Raw genomic sequence first — 19,119 nt, 5'->3', positions numbered from 1 at the left:
TGTCACATTCTCTGTAAGATACTCTCCGCAGAATATGTCTCTAGCTCTGCTGGCACCTCCCTGGGGGTCTTTACTAGCTTACTCCCAACTTGCCACTTCATGGAGCATACGTTGCTATACTTCCTACCCTGGACTGCATCCTGTATGCCTTGACTCTCAGGAGGTCCAGACTATGTGCATGATAACTAGCAACCACTATGGCGAGCAAGATTCCCACTGCACCAGCAGTGGCTCTCCACCTGCTCTGGGAAACATACTTCCTTAGGCACTGGGAATGAGCACCCTTTTCAGGTAAAATACCACCCACTAAATACAGGGGTGTCACTGTCTTCTCACAGGCCCATCCATAAAAGAGTAGCATAAAGATAGTAATTAAATTATTTAACATTTTCTGATATTTTTGTTATTATTCTAAGTACTTTATACAATTAATTTACCTGACATTATTTAACCTTCAAAACAACTCTATAAGGCAGTTACTTTTATTTTATTAAATTTATAAAAATAAATTTTATTTATTTAATAAAATCCCCCATTTTATTTACTTTTTAATTAATTTTATAGAGATGAGATTTCACTCTGTTGCCCAGGATGGTCTTGAACTGTCACTATTATCTTCTAATCTTGACTTTTTTCCTTATATGCTACAATACTGCAATGAATATTCTTGTTGATTTTTTTTCACACCTAAGTGTTTCTATTGGACGTATTTTTTGAAATGGAATTTTTAGGTGATAAGGCTTACAAATTTCAAATGTTTAATAGATAGTTCCTAAATCCCCTTCAAAAATGTTTGCAAATTTATAACCCCATTATTTGTGTTCCATTTTTGAAAGATATAAATATGTGTGCAAATCAACTGCTCCGCATGGGCAGTTCCTTACAATTTCTGTAATGGAAAACATAGAGGGAAAACTACTTGCAGTTTCAGTGGGAGAAAAGGTTCCCGTTTCAAGAAAAGAAAATTTCAGTAGGAGAAAATATCGTGAAAAACAAGGTAATTTTCTACTTTAAGTTTCTGTCCTGTGGGTATAAAAAATAGCTGGACATTATCTTCTTCCCAGGCTCTGCTCCCCTCTTCTCTGTCAGGCTGCATTGCTGGTCATTTTTGGCTCCTGTTGGAAGCAAACTACTCTAATGCCTTTGGATAAGATTTTGACCAGGAATTATCTTTTTTTTTTTTTTTTTTTTTTTTTTGAGACAGAGTCTCGCTCTTTCGCCCAGGCTGGAGTGCAGTGGCGCTATCTGGGCTCACTGCAAGCTCCGCCTCCCGGGTTCACGCCATTCTCCTGCCTCAGCCTCCCGAGTAGCTGGGACTCCCTGCCACCGCGTCTGGCTAAATTTTTTTTGTATTATTAGTAGAGACGGGGTTTCACCGTGTTAGCCAGGATGGTCTCTATCTCCTGACCTCGTGATCCACCCGCCTTGGCCTCCCAAAGTGCTGGGATTACAGGCGTGAGCCACCGCACCCGGCCGACCAGGAATTATCTTAAACAGAAAAAGAACACTCTAAGGAGGGGTATACCGGCCAGCACAACGGTAACCCCTCCCCCGGGTTTTCACAAGGACACAAGCTGGTGTGTAATAGACTTATCTGTAAAGCAGACTCAACTCCTAACTGGAATTGTTCCTGATTGGTTAGCAGAAACAGAATTGAGGACTGATGACAGCTGCACAAGAAGATGAAACCATTTCCTTCCTCTTTTCTAAGCTTGTCTCTTAAACCCCACTGGACGTTGGCACAGTGCTGGGATGACTATGGAGACCCTAATGTTTCGGAATGTACGTCCCAGCAACCTGTGGCTGCTTCAACCATTGACAGTTTTGCTGCTGCTGGGTGAGTGAGGGTCATTCTGAAATAGGGCAATTTCAGACATTCCTACTGCCTGGACTCCAGCCACCGGTGTGGTAAGGAGCCGGCCTGGGCCCTGGAAGCAGGGGATAGATTGAAAGAGGAGAGAGGACCCTGAATTCTTAAGTGTTCCAATGGTTCCTAAGGTCAGAATTCAGAGGTAGTTTCATAGTCCCTGGAAAGTCTATTCTGCACCAAACATTCATGTGTACTTTGTAGTCATGAGGAGGAACAGGAAATGAGATAAAGGGGACATATGAAGTGAATACTCTTATAAAAGATCAACTGGAAACAGGATCTTGAGATGGGTCCTGGAGAAGGAAGAGCCCAAGCTCACCTCCCCTGCCCCTTTCACATACGCAGCTAAATTTGAAGCCGTCTTCTCCTGCTTGACGTTGATCCACTCTCTTCTCTTTTACAGCTTCTGCAGACAGTCAAGCTGGTGAGTAGGCCCTTTGCTTCCTTGTATTGACAGTGTTGTATCCTCATAATATGATGCTGTGTTTGCTGAGGGGGGGATATGTCTATTCCACTGAAAATCAACCTTGGGTTCAGCATGGGCAGTTCCCCCATTTTAGTGGGGTCTGGGGTTTGCTTCTTGGATCCACTGAAGACCCAAGGGAATGAGGCTGCTGCAAGTACAGATCTTGAACTACATCTACAATAGGACTCTTTGGTGCCTGACCTCCCTTGGGAGCTCTTTTGGTATCCACAGTCCCTTCAGGGTTATTTATTCCACACCCCTTTCCACTCTCTGCCCCTCAGCAGCTCCCCCAAAGGCTGTGCTGAAACTCGAGCCCCCGTGGATCAACGTGCTCCAGGAGGACTCTGTGACTCTGACATGCCGAGGGGCTCACAGCCCTGAGAGCGACTCCACTCAGTGGTTCCACAATGGGAATCTCATCCCCGCCTACACACAGCCCAGCTACAGGTTCAAGGCCAAGAACAATGACAGCGGGGAGTACAGGTGCCAGACTGGCCAGACCAGCCTCAGCGATGCTGTGCATCTTACTGTGCTTTCCGGTCAGTGGAGGAAGGCCCCGGGGTGGACCTGGGAGGGCCAGGACGGATGAAATCTGTTTACAGGCAGAGGTTTGCAGGAAAGAGTGGGGGTGGACTGCTTACTGGGACACTGTTGTGAATTGCTCATTCATTCCCCACTTCACCCGCCCCTTTTGCTTAGCATGCGTGGTGGGGGAAGGGGGAATTTCTAATAATTTTCTCAGCATGTGTTAGGTTGTTTTTGCCTCAGTCTTGATTGAGCAAGGGGGTTACGAGGCCACAAACAGCTGAGTGTGAGAGAAGCAGAAGGAAATCCCTACTTTAAAAAACTACCCTCCTCCTGTGGCAATGTGGTAAAGCAGAGAGGTTGGAGGAAATAGACCTCTAAAGGCTCTAAGGCAGGAGGCTGCCAGACAGGTGTGAGCAGGTGGGAGTGCAGAATCCAGTCTGGAAGATGAGGTCAGAGGTGAGGGGAGGGTGAAGGGTAGATCAGGCAGAGGCTGATAGGCTGTTGCAACTATTTTGACTTTTATTCCTGAGTGAGTTGAGATGGCTTTAATTAAAGGAGTCACATGATCTGATTTAGGTTTATGTAAACATCTGACAGTGTTCAGTTTAATAGAGTCTGTAGAGAAAACGCTTCTAGATAGTATTTCTTTTTTTCCCCCCAAGTAGCTGGGACTCCAGGTGCACACCACCATGCCAAGTGACTTATTTTTATTTCTTTTTATAGAGACAGGGTCTCAGTATGTTGTCCAGGCTGGTCTTCAGCTCCTGGCCTCAAGTGATCTTCCCTCCTCAGCCTCTCAAAGTGTTGGGATTATAGGCATGAGCCACCACGCCTGGCTTAGATACTGTTTCTACCTGCTTCCAATGTCTGAAAATATAAGCACATTTCTATTGTTGTTTACTTGAGCTGCACTCTTGGTGCATAAACCCTGGAGATGGTCACAGGTAAACATTCAGTGTTTTAGATTCTCCTGTTCAACACTGAGAGGGTGATTTGTTTATGTGGTCCTTTAAGGCTGCTGCTGTACCAGAGAGATCCTGGTGGTGGAGTCGCTTTCTGTTGATGGTGCTCTACTGAAGGGGAATAAATAAATATTGAGTTGACCTCAAAAGCTGCCTAATGACATCATAGCTCCTCTCTGTATTGGCTTCCCAGGGACAGCTGATAGTAATTCTGACTCTTCTTATGAAAATGTAAAAATATAGATAATAAAAATTGAGGGCTGGGTGTGGTGGCTCATACCTGTAATCCCAGCACTTTGGGAGGCTGAGGCAGGAGGATCACCTGAGGTTGGGAGTTTGAGACCAGCCTGACCAACATGGAGAAACCCTGTTTCTACTAAAAATACAAAATTAGCCGGGCATGGTGGCGCATGCCTGTAATCCCAGCTACTCGGGAGACTGAGGCAGGAGAATCGCTTGAACCTGGGAGGTGGAGGTTGCAGTGAGCCAAGATCACACCACTGCACTCCAGCCTGGGCAACAAGAGCGAAACTCCGTCTCAAAAAAAAAAAAAAAAAAAAAAATTGAGATCTGAAGGGTTGTTAGAGAGAAACTACCTAGTCCCACCCATCCATTGTACAAAGAAATGCAACTGATTAGACCCAAGAGCTCAGCAGTTAATGGCACAGCCAAAATCCCAATCCTGACTTTAGTTTCTGTTTTATGCCATCTCAGTAATGGTACCTGGCCTTTCATATACAGAACAGTTTTCTTTTGGCCAGGCACAGTGGCTCACGCCTGTAATCCCAGCACTTTGGGAGGCCGAGGTGGATGGATCACTTGAGGTCGGGAGTTCGAGACCAGCCTGGCCAACATGGAAAAACCCCATCTCTACTAAAAATACAAAATTAGCCGGGCGTGATGGCGCATGCCTGTAATCCAGCTACTCAGGAGGCTGAGGGAGGGGGATTGCTTGAACTTGGGAGGTGGAGTTTGCAGTGAGCCGAGTTCGCGCCATTCCACTCCAGCCTGGGCAATAAGAGCAAAACTCCATCTCAAAAAAAAAAAAGAAAAAGAAAACTGTTTTTTAAATGAATTTTTATTTAAATAAGATAGAATAAATTATATTTATTCCTATGATACAGCAATTTGATTTTCATCTTTATTAAATTTATTGAAACTTTGTTAATAGATTTGTCCTCCGAGGTAGCTGAATTTTGGAATCTGATTACTCTGCCATCAATGAAGGGAAGGAATTGTTGGGAGGGATGATGTTTGTAGGCAAAAAGGAAAAAGTGATTTTAAGTTTAAAATTTTTCTTGAATGCCCCTTTTATTCAGAGTCACAAATGAATACTGAATTCACCTGTGTGAATTCAAAAGTCATACCTTTTCATTTCTTATGTGGATGGAAGATTTCATGCAGGGTATAGTATGGTCTGAATGTTTCTGTGCCCCCAAAATTCATATGATATGAATTAATCAAATAGCAACCCCCAGGGTGATGGTATTAGGAGGTGGGGTCTTTGGGTAGGTGATTAGGTCATGAGGGCAGAGCCCTTATAAAAGAGGGCCAAGGGACCTCAAAGGCCTCTTCCGCCATGTGAGGACACAGCAAGAAGCCTCAGTTCTGTTCTGTGAACCAAGAAGTAGGCTCTTATCAAAGAAGCTGTAAGCACCTTGATCTTGGACTTTCCAGCCTCCAGAACAGGGAGAAATAAATTTCTGTTGTTTATAAACCACCCAGTTTATACTATTTTGTTACAGCAGCCAGAACAGACTAAGACAGGGTGGATGAGGGATGATTAAGGCTCTATTTTTTTTTTAAACCAGCAACAGCATGTGGAAAAAAGGGGGGAAAAAGGCTCTACTTCTTTGCTAATACAGTTCGTGGCTGCCCACCCTCACTTCCCAAAGCTTGTACAAAACTTACCATTAAATTAGTAATCCCCAGACCACAAAAACTGATGGCTTCAGGCCCTGTCGAGTAGCCTCTACAGTTACTGAAATGCGCTCATTTCTCTATTCAAACATAGTATTTTAAATTCCTCAGAATTGTTTTAAATATCTGCTCTGCATCTTTGAAACTTCTGAAAACTTCTGTTTTTTAGAAGTCCCATAGATATAATACCATATATTGCCTATAAGAGAATGCTCACGTCTGTCATGAAGCATCTTCATTTCTCTCTGCCAGACATCGTTTCAAGTTCTGTGAGTAATGTACCTCTGAGACTGAAAAACCCTTGGAATCTATCCTTACAACTTCTTCTTATCATATTTGTGCCTTTCAGAATGGCTGGTGCTCCAGACCCCTCACCTGGAGTTCCAGGAGGGAGAAACCATCGTGCTGAGATGCCACAGCTGGAAGGACAGGCCTCTGGTCAAGGTCACATTCTTCCAGAATGGAAAATCCAAGAAATTTTCCCGTTTGGATCCCAACTTCTCCATCCCACAAGCAAACCATAGTCACAGTGGTGATTACCACTGCACAGGAAACATAGGCTACGCGCTGTACTCATCCAAGCCTGTGACCATCACTGTCCAAGGTATGGGGAGTCTGCCAAGATGTAGGGAGGGGAGAAGAGGGGATGGACAAGGGCTGAGGTCACATGGGCCTACATGGAGGTCTGAGAAAGGCCATAGCAGCAAAATTGCGCACTGGAGCAAAGAGGAGTGGTGTGGAGGCCTGGCTAAGTATGGACCAACAAGTAGGGGCTAGAGCTTAGAGCCCTCACCTCCCAGGTAATAGGTAGTCAGGCTGTTGTTTCACTTTGAAATGCAGGCCCCAGACTGAAGATGGCAGCGAAGCAGAGCTCCCTCATTGATGCAGAGGTTCCCTAAGCTCCTGGGCATTCCTAAGAGCTGAGGTTTGCTTCGTTTCCTCTCATGGCTCATGTTATAGCCATTCACTCCAGAAGGTCTGGCATGTCATGGACTGTTCAAGGCTGTGCTCCATAGAGTAATGATGCCTCCAGCTATGCGAGGCTTTGGGCCCACCCTCCGTACTGCCCCCAAGGGCTAAGGGGAGCCCTTCCCTCTGCTCCTGCATGCTCACCAGTGTGCTTTCATTCATTTGGTGGAGAAACCTGGGTAGGGAGGAGGCACAAGTCCAGCCACAGAAACCCTGTGCCGGTGAGGCTGGGGATGTGGTGAGTCTTGCACTGGTGAGTGACTCAGACACAGAAGAGCTTCAGGTGACAAGCACTGGGACATAGCATTGGAGGTGGGAGGTGGGACAGGGAGAATACAAACGTTGTCATTAAAATAGTAACCCCCATCCTGCCCTAACGTCTATCTTCCCTAGTGCCCAGCGTGGGCAGCTCTTCACCAATGGGGATCATTGTGGCTGTGGTCACTGGGATTGCTGTAGTAGCCATTGTTGCTGCTGTACTGGCCTTGATCTACTGCAGGAAAAAGCAGATTTCAGGTTTGTAGCTCCTCCCGGTCCCTTTTGTTATCAGTTTCCATTTGGCCCAGGCCCTAACCCCAGACATTGCCAGAATCTCGCTCTTAGGGCTAGATACGCATTCCGATCTAGGCCCACCTTTTATTTATTAGTTCATTTATTAGTTCATCCTCAACAAGAGCACTAATAGGACTCACCTCACAGGGTTGCCATGGGGATGAAAGAGGCTGATGCTCTTACACCAGCGCCTGGTAGGCAGTAACAGCACACAAACAGGGCTGTTGCCATCCTGGAGGAGGTGGTATGTGAGGACAGCACTTAGCTAGGGAAGGAGGACTCTCCAGGCACTGGGCCAAGGCAGGGACTGAGGCTGGGTGGGGCTCATATGAGGGGGGAGTAGAGAGGGCACTGCAAGCCACCGAGAAGGAGAAATAATCCCACTAACACCTCACAAAGCACTTTGCAATTGGTTCATACCCAGGACCTCAGTTACTGATAATAAGTAAATACAGAGAAAAAGAGAGAGAGAGACTGAGACACAGGGGTGTTTTTAAAAGGCAGAGCAAGCCTCAGACAGATGCCATGGAGTGGCCTTTCTGACACTCCTGGCATCCCCATGGGTGAGCTGAATTCTGCCTCTGGACCAGCCCTTTTCCAGGCAGGAGCAGCCCCTGAGCAGGGGAACTGGGGGTGGGAGGACAGGAAGCATCTGCCAGAGGGAAGGCCTGAGCTGGTCCCATCCAACCCTGGCCCTGGTCCTTGGTCCCGAGGACTCAGGCCCCACCGCCTAATCCTACTAACCTCTGTGTGCCCCTCCCAGCTCTCTCAGGATACCCTGAGTGCAGGGAAATGGGAGAGACCCTCCCTGAGAAACCAGGTGAGTACAGGGTTGTCTCAGGGATTCAGTGATGGCTCACCAGGGCTGCCGGTTGGACTGGAGCCAGCGAGAAGGGGCTTGTGCGAGTTCAGCTGGGAGCCAGGGAAGGAGCAGCGATGGGGAGATGGCCAGCGCTCAAATCGCTTGGTCAGCTCTGAGTCTAATTTCTGGGCCTAAAGAGGACCTCGCTGGAGATGAGAAGAGAAACACCAGTCCCAGATACAGAGGAGAGGGCTGTGTTCAAATTTCTAGGACCAGGAATCTGGTGATATTTCCAGAGCAGGAAATCAGAGATACTTTGGTCTTTCTGTGGAGCTTTGGCAGAGCTGGCAAAGGATAGGGCTACGGGCTGTAAGACTGAGGCCAATCGGATGCGGGAGGCAGGAGTCTAAGGGGAAAGGAGGAGGAGGCCTGGAAACCCCTCGATTTGCTAAGGAATCTGCCTCTGTGGAGGGATGGGGTGGAATGGCCAGGCTCAGCTGTCTGTGGAACACTAAGAGGAGGTTTGGGCTTGAGAAAATTCTGGGGGACTAGGGGCACTAGTGGGCTCTACTCTGTGGGCAAAGCTCAGTTCTGATGCCCAGGCACTCAAGGTTGACTGAATTTGGGCCTGTTTCTGCCCCCATCACACGGTGTAGCCTTGAGCATGTCAGTCTCCCTGATGGGGTTCAGTCTCCTCACTGAGGAAATGAGTGGGTGGCCGGGGTGACCTCTCAGGCCTTCTAGGTCTGACATTCAGGTGGGAGTATGTAAACGAACTTCCAGGAGGATGCCAGGCAACTTCCAGACTGTAGTTAAAGTCAGAGCACAAAGGAAACCAGGGCTTTCTCTGGGGGCTTCCATGACAGTACGAACAGGCAGGAAAAAGAGGCTGTCAAAGACCCCACCTCAGATGGCTGGAGTATGATTCAGAGCAGAGCCAACAGATTTAAGAGCTTGAGCAAAACATCACTTGTTCAGCTGTGCTTGCAGCAAGGTTGCATGTCCGCTGGCCAGGCCCAGTGGTGATAGGGGCCTGTGTTCACACCAGGGCCAAAGCAGATCTGGAAAAAATAAAGTCCAAGCAACTGGATTATCCGTCTTGTTGTGTGGTTCTGTCTACACTGGCATAAGCACATTTCACAAGGCATTTTTGCAGCCAGGCATTGGGGTTTTTAAAAAAAGGTTTTTTTAAAATCCTTTTCCAAAAGGCAAAGCTGGGTTGCTGAAATAGTTGGGGAATGTATTAGAATGGGAATTCAGAATGTGGTTTGCTGCAGAATTTGGAGCATGGCAGTAAAGACCCTCTTTGTTCAGGGGGTGAGAGAAGAGACTAGATGCGTTGTCTCAGACGCCTCCTAACTTCCTGAGAAATGCTGCTTTGCAGGTACTGAGGCTGCTTTTCCCACTGGCAAAGTCAGTTTATGACAAAAATATGAGGCAATTACGTGTGTTTTGGACACTAACCAGAGAAAGTCCTTCCTTCCCTCCCTTCCTCACTCCCTCCCTCCCTCCCTTCCTTCCTTCCCCCCTCCCTCCCTCCCTTTCTCCCTCCCTGCCTCTCTTTTTCTCTCTCCTGTTACTTTCTTACTCTGTCTTCCTTTTTAATGCCATGGAGTACTATATCCTTCAAAGTTCCAACAAAGATGCACTACATTTGACAATGTGGAAATGGCCCTCAGCCTTCTCTCCCTGATGTGGTCGCAAAAATCTGGACTTTACTTCACTCTGATGCTGAACACCCCGCTCCACCTCTTCCCCAGTATCTCAGATCCCCAAGCTGTCTGGTTTGCTTCTAGGAAAGCTCAGCAATTCCCTGAAAAGAGTGTGGCCCAGGTGACTGCTTCCCTCCACCAGTGTGGCCCGTGGGGAAGGCTGTGGCTGGGTGACCCCAAGGGTGGGTACATGAGGCCATATTTACTTAGCCCTTGGCCTTACAGGACTGTGTCAAGGGGTCGGCAGTCCTTGCCTTGAGTCTGGTTATGGTTTTGCAGCCTCAGCATCAGCAGTGCCCTGGCTAATCTTTTTCTTTTTCCCCACAGCCAATTCCACTGATTCTGTGAATGCTGCCCAATTTGAGGTGAGTAATCCCAGCCATCTCCTTTTCCTCCTGCCTTGTCCCTTCTCTCCTGTTTCCTCTCTTTTTGCCTTTGTTAATGCAAAATTAAAATGGAGACTGGGCCTGAAAACTCCTGAGCAAACAAAGCCACCCAGGCCTTAGAAATAGCCTTATGATTGCTTAAACTGCAAACATAAGTGAAACTCAAGTTGGATTGTAACTAAACATAGGTAATACTTAACCTGGATCATTTCTGGTAAATGTTTATGTTAGACAGAAATAAGATTTAACCCTAGCCAATTGTAAGCAGCCAACTAACATAATTTTGTGACTAAGAACACTTCAATAAGGTACCTCACCCAAAAGACAATTATGTAACTGCAAACCTATCAAATTTCTTTATTTTATTTCCACATTTTCCCAATTAATACTTGTCTCTGACTTTCTGTCATTAAAACATTAGACCTCTTTTGGTTGGGTGTCGCCCAATTCATGAATTGCTTCTTACTCAAATGAACTCTTTAAAATTGAATTGTGCCTTAGATTTTTCTTTAACAGTTTGGTGTCAGAAGTAGGATATAAAGTAGAACCTCCCCCAAAGATCCCTAACAGCAATGGGTAACCAGGCATAGGACCCATTGAGCCCATTGTGTTCACTGGTTTCTTCCTACATTTGTGAGTCACTAGGTAAGTCATTCTCAGGTATCAGGCTTGCAACTTGTGTCCTGAGCTCTCTGAGTTTATTTGAGTAATTTTATTTCTCATTTGATTCAGCAGTTAATCTGGGTGTTTGACAAGTTCATCTGTTTCCAACAGGAACTATACTAGGTCCAGTATAGTGTATTAGTTTCCAGACAAGGTCTGATTTCTGGATTGGGATCCAGAGGTTAAATTGGGTATTTGACAGATTGAACTAGGTGTTCAACAGAAACTGAACTGGGGGTCCAGTTGGAGTCCTCAGGTAGGTAAATTTCAGAAGGGCAAGATATTATGGCTTTGTCAGAATGTACAGAGTCTGGGACTCCTCCATCTGAAACAGTGATTTTTATGTTCAGATAATATGGGCCCAGAACCTGTGACTTTCTAGAGAAATAGGTGTGCCTTACCAGAGACTTAAAGACCATGACTTAAAGTTGCAATGGTCACAGTGAGGATGTTTAAATCTAGAAAAAATTGTTCATTTAAGGGATGCACTGGGAAAAAATGAGATCCCAAATGTCTCAGAGACAATGATAAATAATTTTGATTGGTATGTAAAGGTTTCTAAAAGAATGATTTAAAAAAATAGTCTCTAAGTAAATCTTCACAATGTGTTAATAAGAAAGTATTCTAAACCTATTAACCTCTTTGATTGCTTGCTTTTTCCATCTGAACCTACTCAATGCTAACCTCCTTAAAAAATTAGATCCTCAAATGAGCCAGGAGTATCTACAACAACTAAATTTAACTCTTGTTATTGCACACATGGACTATTATAAAAGCAACCACTAAGGCTAAAAATAATAAAAAACTAATTGGAAATAGGCCAGATAAACTAGATGTCTCCTTAGTCACTCATTTAAAATTTAATCCACAGTTTCAATAAGATTGACTCCTAATAATAGGTGAAAATGCCCCAAAACTCCTTCTTGGAGAAAGCTTCATACCCTTTCTCTGGGCCTTTGAGTTGTGTAAATGTTTTTTAAAACACAAGCTTCAGCGAAATGACTCATCAAAAAGATAAAAGGAGGAATTTTTTAGAAACAAACGGGCAAATGAAAAATCTTAATAGTCCTCTCCACAAATATCAATAAAAAGTGTCTGCCATCTGAACAGCTAACTTTAACCAGAGGCTGGATCCAACTAATTAGTTTTATATTATTATACTCGGCACATGGCTAAAATTTCAGAACAAAAGCCATGAATTTCTGTTTGCATCTTTCTGTATGTTTACATATATCTACACATGTGTATGCTATTTGTATATAATATTATTCTACCTCCAGATGGTATTTATTAGAAACAGTATTAAAGGAGCTCAATTGGCCTAGAGGAAAATAAGCACTTATATAAATTACGTATTTTCTCAGAAAAAAATAACTTTGCCAAAATGCTTTTCAAGTTCATATGACCTGAGTAATCTTTAATAAATAAGAATATTGGCATTAATGAAAGTGAATATTCTACCTAGTTTTATCCAAATAAGCTCATGTTGTCCCCTATACAATTTGTCAAAAAAATACCTTGAGATGACAGGTAGTTGGTTTTGTTTAATATTATGTTTGCCACTTTAACTATGTTAAATGAAATGACAGGTATTCATTAAATATCTACACCATTTCCAGATAAGACAAACTACTAAAACAAAAATAAAAAAGTGTTCCACTTATCTTTTTCTCTCTACCTGATTGTTTCAGAATTTGGAAACTCTTGAGTAGCTCCGCCTCCCGGGTTCATGCCATTCTCCTGCTTCAGCCTCTCCGAGTAGCTGGGACTACAGGTCCCCGCCACTACGCCGGGCTAATTTTTTTGTGTTTTTAGTAGAGACAGGGTTTTCACCGTGGTCTCGATCTCCTGACCTCATGATCCGCCCGCCTCGGCCTCCCAAAGTGCTGGGATTACAAGCGTGAGCCACTGCGCCCGGCCAAGTATTTTTATTTTCAGTCTGGGTATTTGCATAGGTTCAATAAGAATCTATTCTCCTTGTAACAGGACATAATTGGGTAAGTCCTTGGCTTGGCTTCTTAGCCTAGAGAGGCTTTTAAAGGTCTAATCTGAGATTTCTCAATTACTAGATAGTTTTTAAAAACTAAAGTTGACTGATACAAAGTCAGTAAAGTCTCTTGGATATCACCAAAGCTCTGGCTAAAATATATTTTAGAATTACTGTTTTTATTATACCTATATAAATAATCAGGTCAAATTTAATGAAACTAGATTTATTTTTGCAAAAAAAGTTAACTTTGATTTTTGGTAAAAATGGAAAATAAAAATATTTTTCTCCAGAATAAAAAAGATCATATTTTAGTAGAAAACTATTGTGCATCCATTGTCAAATTCTAGGCCTGTTCATTTTCTTTGAAGTTTTATTATCTCCCTATAAACCAGATTGACTCCTGAATTTTTTTTTTAGTTCCACTAAAAACTAAAACTGCCCTTTTCCAAAGCTCTGCAAACTGAAACTGGTGACTTTAAGCTTCAGAAAAATCACTACAACAGAGCACATATGCCTTAATGCCAATCTTAATGCCTGTTGCTATCTGGGTCACTCAGAGAGTTTACCAGAATATTTACTGAAATAACCAGAGACATTCAAATTGCAAACCAGTAAAGCACATCACATCGCAACTGCTATCTTCAGTCTACCATTTAAACTTGCCTCAAACTCACATCTAGAAATTGTTTCACCTAGCTGTCCTCTAAACTCAAAAACTAAGATCATAATTTGCTCCAAATATTAACTTTGTTTTTTTAATAGAAGAATACTCTGAATTCCTTTCAAGCAATACAATCTAAAATGAGCAAGTTAGCCTCAATACTACCCCAAAATAGAAGTTCTTGATATCTTAACAGCTTAACAAGGAGGAGCTTGTGTTCCTACTGATGTCAAAAGAAATGCTTAAAGATCTCAGTTGGCTTTATGGTGATTCTAGAACTGGGCAATACTTGCCTCCTTAAATTAGAATAAGGTTTCCAATGAGTTACAGCAGAAGAGATTGGCTTCATAGACAGAAAAAGGTCTGAAGAAAGCAGAAACAAAGAATTTAAAGTGGATTGGCTATTTTAAAGCTGGTTAAAGTTGCAAAAGACAGGAATAGGGAAACAGAATAATAAATAACTGGTTGGTTAACATCAGGTTACTTTTTTGTAAGGATGCCGATTGAAACTGGCCTGTTTGGGAAATTAGATTTTTAGGTTATTAGGTTATTATCTCTCTCTCCTGATTTTTCCAAAGGCCAGATAAGAATGTAGTTTCTGTTTGGTGACTTGAAACTTTATCATGGGTGATTCCATTTTGATTTTTAGTCTGTTCTGTTTGGGCCTAGTGCAGGAGCTTATGCAAAACAATAGCCTCGTAAAATTTAAAAGACTTTAAAGAACAAATATGAGTTTTTCATCAGATAATATTTATTTGTATTCATTAATTTATTTGATTGATTAAGTCCTGGCTCCCGAGAATCTTTGCTCAGAGGAATTTTTCAATCCTTGGCTATTATTCTCCTTATAGTTATTGTATTTACCTCCCTGGTGTATTGAATTATCCTGTGGGTTTTAAATGCTTTCCTGCAGCCACCTGGACGTCAAATGATTGCCATCAGAAAGAGACAACTTGAAGAAACCAACAATGACTATGAAATAGCTGACGGCGGCTACATGACTCTGAACCCCAGGGCACCTACTGACGATGATAAAAACATCTACCTGACTCTTCCTCCCAACGACCATGTCAACAGTAATAACTAAAGAGTAACGTTATGCCATGTGGTCACACTCTCAGCTTGCTGAGTGGATGACAAAAAGGGGGGAATTGTTAAAGGAAAATTTAAATGGAGACTGGAAAAATTCCTGAGCAAACAAAACCACCTGGCCCTTAGAAATGGCTTTAACTTTGCTTAAACTACAAACATAAGCAAAACTTCACTGGGGTCATACTACATACAAGCATAAGCAAAACTTAACTTGGATCATTTCTGGTAAGTGCTTATGTTAGAAATAAGACAACCCCAGCCAATCATAGGCGGCCTACTAACATATAATTATGTGACTAGGGACTTTCTAACAAGATACCTACCCCCAAAAAACAATTATGTAATTGAAAACCAATCAATTGTCTTTATTTTGCTTCTGCATTTTCCCAAAAAATACTTGGCTGTGACATTTTGCTACCGGAACACTAAACTTCATGAATTGCGCCTCAGATATTTCCTTTAACATCTTTTTTTTTTTTTGGAGACAGAGTCTCAATCTGTTACCCAGGCTGGAATGCAGTGGTGCGATCTTGGCTCACTGCAAACCCACCTCCCGGGTTTAAGCGATTCTCATGCCTCAGCCTCCCAGTAGCTGGGATTACAGGCATGTGCCATCATGCCCAGCTAATTTTTGTATTTTTATTTTTTATTTAGTAGAGACGGGGTTTCGCAATGTTGGCCAGGCCGATCTCGAACTTCTGGCCTCAAGTGATCTGCCCGCCTCGGCCTCCCAAAGTGCTGGGATGACCGGCATCAGCCCCCATGCCCGGCCTCTTTAACATCTTCTTTCCTATGCCCTCTCTGTGGATCCCTACTGCTGGTTTCTGCCTTCTCCATGCTGAGAACAAAATCACCTATTCACTGCTTATGCAGTCGGAAGCTCCAGAAGAACAAAGAGCCCAATTACTAGAACCACATTAAGTCTCCATTGTTTTGCCTTGGGATTTGAGAAGAGAATTAGAGAGGTGAGGATCTGGTATTTCCTGAACTAAATTCCCTTTGAGGAAGACGAAGGGATGCTGCAGTTCCAAAAGAGAAGGACTCTTCCAGAGTCATCTACCTGAGTCCTGAAGCTCCCTGTCCTGAAAGCCACAGACAGTATGGTCCCAAATGACTGACTGCACCTTCTGTGCCTCAGCCCTTCTTGACATCAAGAATCTTCTGTTCCACATCCACACAGCCAATACAATTAATCAAACCACTGTTATTAACAGATGTAGCAACATGAGAAATGCTTATGTTACAGGTTACATGAGAACAATCATGTAAGTCTGTATGACTTCAGAAATGTTAAAATAGACTAACCTCTAACAATAAATTAAAAGTGATTGTTTCAAGGTGATGCAATTATTGATGACCTATTTTCTTTCTTTATTTTTCTATAATGATCATATATTATCTTTGTAATAAAACATTATAACCAAAACACTCTGTTTACCTTTTCAGGGCTGTATTGATTGGGGTGTAGACTGAACTATCTGGGATCTGTTTCTTTTCGGTGATAAAAGTCTTGAGAAGGTAGTAATGGATAAGATGTGAGGGAGAGGAGAGATGGAGACTTGGAGTGTAGGGTGAGTGCCCCTCTTCTTAAAATTGAGTACTCTTCTTCTAATGAACTTGTATTCTTGTTTCCATGTCTTCTTCCCTTTTCTTCTATGGCAAATAAAACACTCACTTTGTTTTGGAACACAAGTTCTCAGAAAGGTAAACTTCAGGTGAGTCGTCAGTGGAGACTGCTGACTTCCTGCACTGCTGTTTTCCCAGTGCAGTTACCAGAAGGATGTGACTTTCTCAGAGAAGTCATTCCAGGCAGATTAGAAACGTGACCGACAGTCTCCTTGAGGGTTTGGTGAGTGCCCTTAAAGAGGCTTCCATTTTCCTGGGACACAGCATCACTGTGCAAAATTCTTGCATTTGAAAAGTAGCAGCTTCCTCTGTTGGATAGTTTACATCGATTTTTAAGGAGGCTGTGGAGCTTCCACCCACCCTTCCAGACTCTATGTATTAGTCTGTTCTCACGCTGCTATGAAGAAATACCTGAGACTGGGTTATTTATAAAGAAAAGAGGGTTAATTGACTCACAGTTCCTCATCGCTGGGGAGGCCTCAGGAAACTTACAATCACAGCAGAAGGCAAAAGAGAAGCAGGCACCTTCTTCACATGGTGGCAGGACAGAGTGAGTGCAAGCAGGGAAGGTGCCAGACACTTATAAAACCCTAAGCTCTTGTGAGACTCACTCACTATTATGAGAACAGCATGGGGAAACCGCCCCCATGACCCAGTTACCTCCACCTGGTCCCACTTTCGACAGATGGGGATTATGGGGATGACAACTCAAGACGAGATTTTGGGTAGGACACAGCCAAACCCTATCACCCTAGACAGAGGCTCCTCAAATATGTAAAACCTTGTTCAATCCTGCTTTTACATTAAAATCCACCCAGCAATCTGACTGCTTCTCAGTATTCTACTCCTACCGCCCTGGTCCAAGCCACCATTATTTCTCACTTGGATTACTGCAATAGCCTCCTGACTGGCCTCCCTGCACTCACCCTTGCCATCCTATAGTCTATTTTCACCACAACAGCTATTGTGATCTTTTAAAAATGTGTGTCATATTTGTCACTTCTTTCCCCCAAATCATATACTATCTTCCCCTTGTGCTTGAAGTAAAGGCTAGATCCTTTGCAATGTTCTACAAGATGCTACAGGATCTTGCTCTTCACTCTCTCTGACCTCATCTCCTACTGCTTTTCCTTGCTTGCTGTTGGTCACTCTTGCTCTTCCTTGAACGTGCCAATTATACTTCTGCCCAGAGCCTGTGTTATTTCCTGTTTCTGGAATGTTCTTTCTCATAAAGCCACATTATGCCTCATTATGTCCTTTAGGTCTTTACTCACATGTCACCTTATCAGTGAGGTCTCCTTGATCATTCAGTATAACCCGTCTGCCCTCCCATACTCTTAATGTCCCTTTCCTTTTTCATTTTTCTCCATTGTGCTTATTAATACTGATGTACTATTAATATATGTTTGCTGTTTTTGTGTTTGACTTCCCCACTCCTCTCATTAGAATGTGAGCTCCAGGAGAAGCCTTTGTCTGTTTTGTTCACTACCACATACTCAGAGCCCAGGTCAGTGTCTGGTGCATGGTAAAGTGCTTAATAAATATGTGCAGAATGAGTACATTCTTTGACGTTTGAAATCAGAGACTTTAAACTGGAAAGTCCTTAGAAACAATGTAGTCCAATCTCTTCATTTTAAAACGGAGGAAGCTGTGGCCCAGACAGGTGAAATTACTTGTTCAAGGACAAACAGGTAGTGGATGTCACTGACCTTTATATATATATATAGTTTGGATTATACTATAAATGTTGTTCTAACCTGTCAAAGGAGAAAATAGCCACCTATGGAGTAAGGGTTTTTAGTTTCTCTTTTTACAAATGGAAGTTTCCTTTGAATCAGGCAAGTAACGTTAAATAGAAGCCAACTTTTAAGTTTCTCTAACACACTGCTAAATTATAACACCAGAATATACCACATACTCTCCAGCTGCCAGCTATTGCAGTTGCCATCCTTGTTACTATAGTGGTGAGTATCTCTGCCTGTCATGCGTGAGAGAGGGGTTTGATTCCCCGACGGGGTGGTCACGGAAAATTGTGTGAGGATTTTGTCAACCTTCAGAAGTCTCAGAAATGTCCCCTGTTTTGGCTTTCAGTGGAAATCCGAACGCCAGAAGATCTGCATGGAATATTCTGGATTGAAGAAAGTGGGAAATGGCCTCAATTCACAAAGTCACAGCCTGATAGAAACCAGTGTGACCTTACTGCCCAGTGAACCCATCTCGTCCTCCAGCCTTTAGGAGGTAGGTTGGACTGGAGCCTGCAGTAGTTTACTCTCCACCTGAGTCCTGGTCTCCGGCTCGGAGCCCACTCAGGCCATAGAGAAAAACGCACACTGTGCCTCTCCACCCGGCCTCTGGAGACGAGGCTCCTCGGGGATACAAACACTGGGGAGAACATGAGGAACATCCCGACCGTACACTGCGTCCTCCTTTCCCGGGGGTTGCGTTCTCTCTTGGGCTGAGCGACGAGGTCTCTCCCGAGTCCCAGGGCCACAGCGCGATGTCACATCTCCTTTGTGGAAAGTGGTAAAGGAGAGAGAACAAAACTGGAGGAACCTAAAGTCTTCGGCCACCTGGTTTAATTTATTCAAGAGTCATTAAACCTAGGTGAGAAAAAGAACTGCAATGTATAGGAAAAGAAACCAAACCTGCATTGGCCGGGAATCGAACCCGGGCCTCCCGCGTGGCAGGCGAGAATTCTACCACTGAACCACCAATGCTACTGTTGGCTAAAACGCTGCAGTATCATCTCTTAAAGCTCACTCTCTCCCGCCATTCATTAAGGAACCAGGCACCCTCTTAAATTGCGGTTTGGAAAATATTTTGTTCAAGATAAAATTGTTTTTATATATATCTTTATATCTGTATTCGCATGGTAACATATTTTCGGCCTTCCTGAGCCGCTGGGCTCGCAGCGGCCCTC

The 19,119-nt window shown here is 43.6% G+C and overlaps 1 protein-coding gene and 1 non-coding gene across 3 annotated transcripts; one reads left to right on the top strand and one right to left on the bottom strand.

The window, feature by feature from the left end:
• Positions 1–1,734: 1,734 nt before the first annotated feature.
• Positions 1,735–16,015, top strand: FCGR2A (Fc gamma receptor IIa). Of its 2 annotated transcripts, none has more exons than XM_032161180.2 (7): positions 1,735–1,837; positions 2,274–2,294; positions 2,618–2,875; positions 6,096–6,350; positions 7,109–7,231; positions 10,109–10,146; positions 14,395–16,015. In XM_032161180.2, the coding sequence occupies exons 1-7, from the start codon at positions 1,753–1,755 to the stop codon at positions 14,566–14,568; spliced, it is 954 nt and encodes a 317-aa protein (XP_032017071.1). In that variant the 5' UTR covers positions 1,735–1,752; the 3' UTR covers positions 14,569–16,015. The 2 variants fall into 2 exon arrangements, with proteins under 2 accessions (XP_032017071.1, XP_032017072.1); XM_032161181.2 differs by having other exon boundaries at positions 1,753–1,837; positions 2,621–2,875.
• Positions 16,016–18,845: 2,830 nt separating this feature from the next.
• Positions 18,846–18,916, bottom strand: TRNAG-GCC (transfer RNA glycine (anticodon GCC)). The gene has a single exon. It is a non-coding gene; the product is annotated as a tRNA-Gly (tRNA).
• Between the last annotated feature and the right edge of the window lie 203 nt (positions 18,917–19,119).

The sequence above is a fragment of the Hylobates moloch genome, unplaced genomic scaffold (assembly GCF_009828535.3).
Source record: "Hylobates moloch isolate HMO894 unplaced genomic scaffold, HMol_V3 SCAFFOLD_8, whole genome shotgun sequence".
NCBI classification, from domain to species: Eukaryota; Metazoa; Chordata; class Mammalia; order Primates; family Hylobatidae; genus Hylobates; species Hylobates moloch.
The sequence above is the reverse complement of the archived record's forward strand: the minus strand, read 5'-3'. Positions and strand labels throughout refer to the sequence as shown.

Coding starts and splice junctions, on each gene's coding strand:
- FCGR2A (XM_032161180.2), top strand. CDS start 1,753: ATGACTATGGAGACCCTAATGTTTCGGAATGTACGTCCCAGCAACCTG. Junction 7,232..10,108: donor CAGGAAAAAGCAGATTTCAG/GTTTGTAGCTCC, acceptor TTTTCCCCACAG/CCAATTCCACTGATTCTGTG. Junction 10,147..14,394: donor TGAATGCTGCCCAATTTGAG/GTGAGTAATCCC, acceptor GCTTTCCTGCAG/CCACCTGGACGTCAAATGAT.